Source organism: Camelus ferus, chromosome 16 (genome assembly GCF_009834535.1).
Source record: "Camelus ferus isolate YT-003-E chromosome 16, BCGSAC_Cfer_1.0, whole genome shotgun sequence".
NCBI classification, from domain to species: domain Eukaryota; kingdom Metazoa; phylum Chordata; class Mammalia; order Artiodactyla; family Camelidae; genus Camelus; species Camelus ferus.
In genome coordinates, this window is record NC_045711.1 from 48,607,964 (window position 1) to 48,610,268 (window position 2,305).

Genomic DNA, 2,305 nt, shown 5'->3' on the forward strand with positions numbered 1-2,305 from the left:
CTGGGCGCCAGCCTATATCTGGGGGTGGCTCTAAGCCGTCCCATTACCGCTTACCTCCTAACTTACATTTAATTAATTCATCTTTCCTGGAGGGATTGGCTAAGAATCTTCAGGAAGCTTGAATAAGGAGCCTGCTTCCAGTTTCCTGGCTTTTGGGTTGGGGGGAAACTCAAGAGTTGGGATTCTGATCTGAGAGCCCTCTGATGACCAGATCATTCTTCCTTAGGAAAAATGAACTTCTAAGGCCACCCATGAAAAGGGGGGTAATTTCTTCCCTGTGGGTAGAGGGAGTTGGGGAATGATAGAGGAAAGACGAGGCAGCACCTACTGTGTGACTCATTTTCCTTGCCTTGGCTATGAGAGAAGAGATCATTGAATTAGGGGCAGCTATCCAGAAAAAGCCCACCCAGCCAGCACAGTCACAGTGGTATAAAGGCTAGGCTGGCCTCTGTACCCCTCTCCCCTCGCCCCACAGTGCCAGACTGGACAAAAAAACACACAAGAGCAGGCACAGTGTTTGTAGTGCCACTTTATTGCCAATAGCTGACATTGCCTGGGGCCAGTGGAAAATAAATTAGAATTATGGTAACATCTGACAGGTATGGCTAAGCTGGAGAGGGGAGCAGGCTTTTGTGGGCACTGATCCTGGGAAAGGGGTATAAGGTGGCTGTGGAAATGTCCATGGAGAGGGTCTCTCTTCCACCCCCAAGACCACAGAAGCATCTATTCCTTCCTAGTACCCAAAGGGGTGAAGTGGAGGCCATGGCCTCTTAGCTACCAGGAGCTAAGTGAGGTGAAACAGGCAGTGGGGAGCCCTCAGCAGGACCAAAGAGGCACCAAGGCTTGGATCCCATAAGAGAGCAGAAACCCAGAATCACGTGTAGTCACAGGATGACGCAGGGAGGGCGGCTATTGGTGATCTTTTCTAGGGGTTCTCCGTTACTGGCTCTTCGGATGGCCTCAATGAGCTGAAGGGCAGAGACGGGGAAAGGGGTGATGCATTCGTTGTAGGGACAGAGTGAACCAGGGGTCTTCCCAGCATTGCAAGTACTCACATCTTTCTCATAAGGAAAGCCTCCATTCTCCAGCTTAGAGAACACCAGCTGTCCATTGATCTCGATCTCAAAGGCCCCTGGTATTAAATAAACCGATGAGTGAACTGTGTACTGAGAACAGGCAAAAGTTAGGGGAGGCCCTTCAAAGAGGGGCCCTCTCCACTCCTTAGTCCTAACAGTTAGCCTCCCTGTCCCTCACGGGCCCCATCAGAGACTCCAAGCCATTTCCCAACCCTGGGTCAAGCCAAAGGAACCTAAGGAAGGCGTCACCTGTGTGTCCTTCCTTTGAACAGCCTCATAACTCAAAAAGGCTCCCTCCCCTCCAACCCTACACTTCAGTCTCACCTGTTTTTCCCGACAGGCTTCATCTGTGAACCCCCTTAACTATGGAAGGGGACTCAAGTTGGCTGGACATTTTACTGCATGCCAGACTGCTGGACACTATATAAAGCAGCCAATGCCAGAGTTAGAAAGTGGTAGAGTTGGGATTTATAACACTGACTCAGGTGTTCTGCGGCCTCACCTGTGCCCCCCAGGCGCGACTCGATCTCAATGCCAGGATACTGCTCCTTCACGGCACTGGCCAGCTCCAGGTAGGTCGCCTCGAAGCCACAGGGTTCACTGGGGAGAAGATACCTGGAGTCCGCCTGGGTTTCCGCGAAGGTGCCTCCGGTAGACCCACCCTCGTCCAGCCCGGATCCCCCCACTGGCCGGAGCCGCTCACCAGTACTCAACAACGATGCGGACCCCACTGCCCGGTTCGATCTCCCCAGGAGGGGGCGCTAAGGACGTCGGTCCGGTCTCCCCACTCATTGCTGTCGGCTCCCCACAGCCGCTGCTTCCGGGTGTGACGTGTCACGCCGCGGGCACGTGACGGGGCGGGGCAGCGCGTTACGTCCGGGCGTTCCTGCAGAGGGCGGCTGCTGCTGCGTTTTTACCGTACCTCCAGCTGGAGGGCTCGGGTTGGGCGGATGGGTCCAGAGCACTATCCCTGGCCTGGGATATCTCAGAGCGCCGGACTCGCTCCGCACCCGGTGTTGGCTGGAGTTCACGGTCATATTTAATCTAGTGAAATGTCTTAGACTGCAAAGCGCTTTTCCAGTTTACAGAAGGGAGAGAGAGTGAGGCAAGCAGACCCAGGGCCTGGGGTTGGCTGATGGTATGGAATAGTTGCCATTTCTCACTAACATGCTGATGGCATTTTATTTTATTTATGTTTTATTTCTTTAATGGAGGCAGTGGGGATTGAA

At 53.6% G+C, this 2,305-nt stretch overlaps 1 protein-coding gene across 1 annotated transcript; it reads right to left on the minus strand.

Annotated features, from left to right (window-relative positions):
• Window positions 1-513: 513 nt before the first annotated feature.
• On the minus strand, window positions 514-1,918 carry MIEN1 (migration and invasion enhancer 1). The gene is made up of 4 exons (XM_006176352.3): window positions 1,780-1,918; window positions 1,579-1,676; window positions 1,056-1,132; window positions 514-968 (listed from the first exon to the last, which is right to left on the minus strand). The coding sequence occupies exons 1-4, from the start codon at window positions 1,866-1,868 to the stop codon at window positions 885-887; spliced, it is 348 nt and encodes a 115-aa protein (XP_006176414.1). The 5' UTR covers window positions 1,869-1,918; the 3' UTR covers window positions 514-884.
• Between the last annotated feature and the right edge of the window lie 387 nt (window positions 1,919-2,305).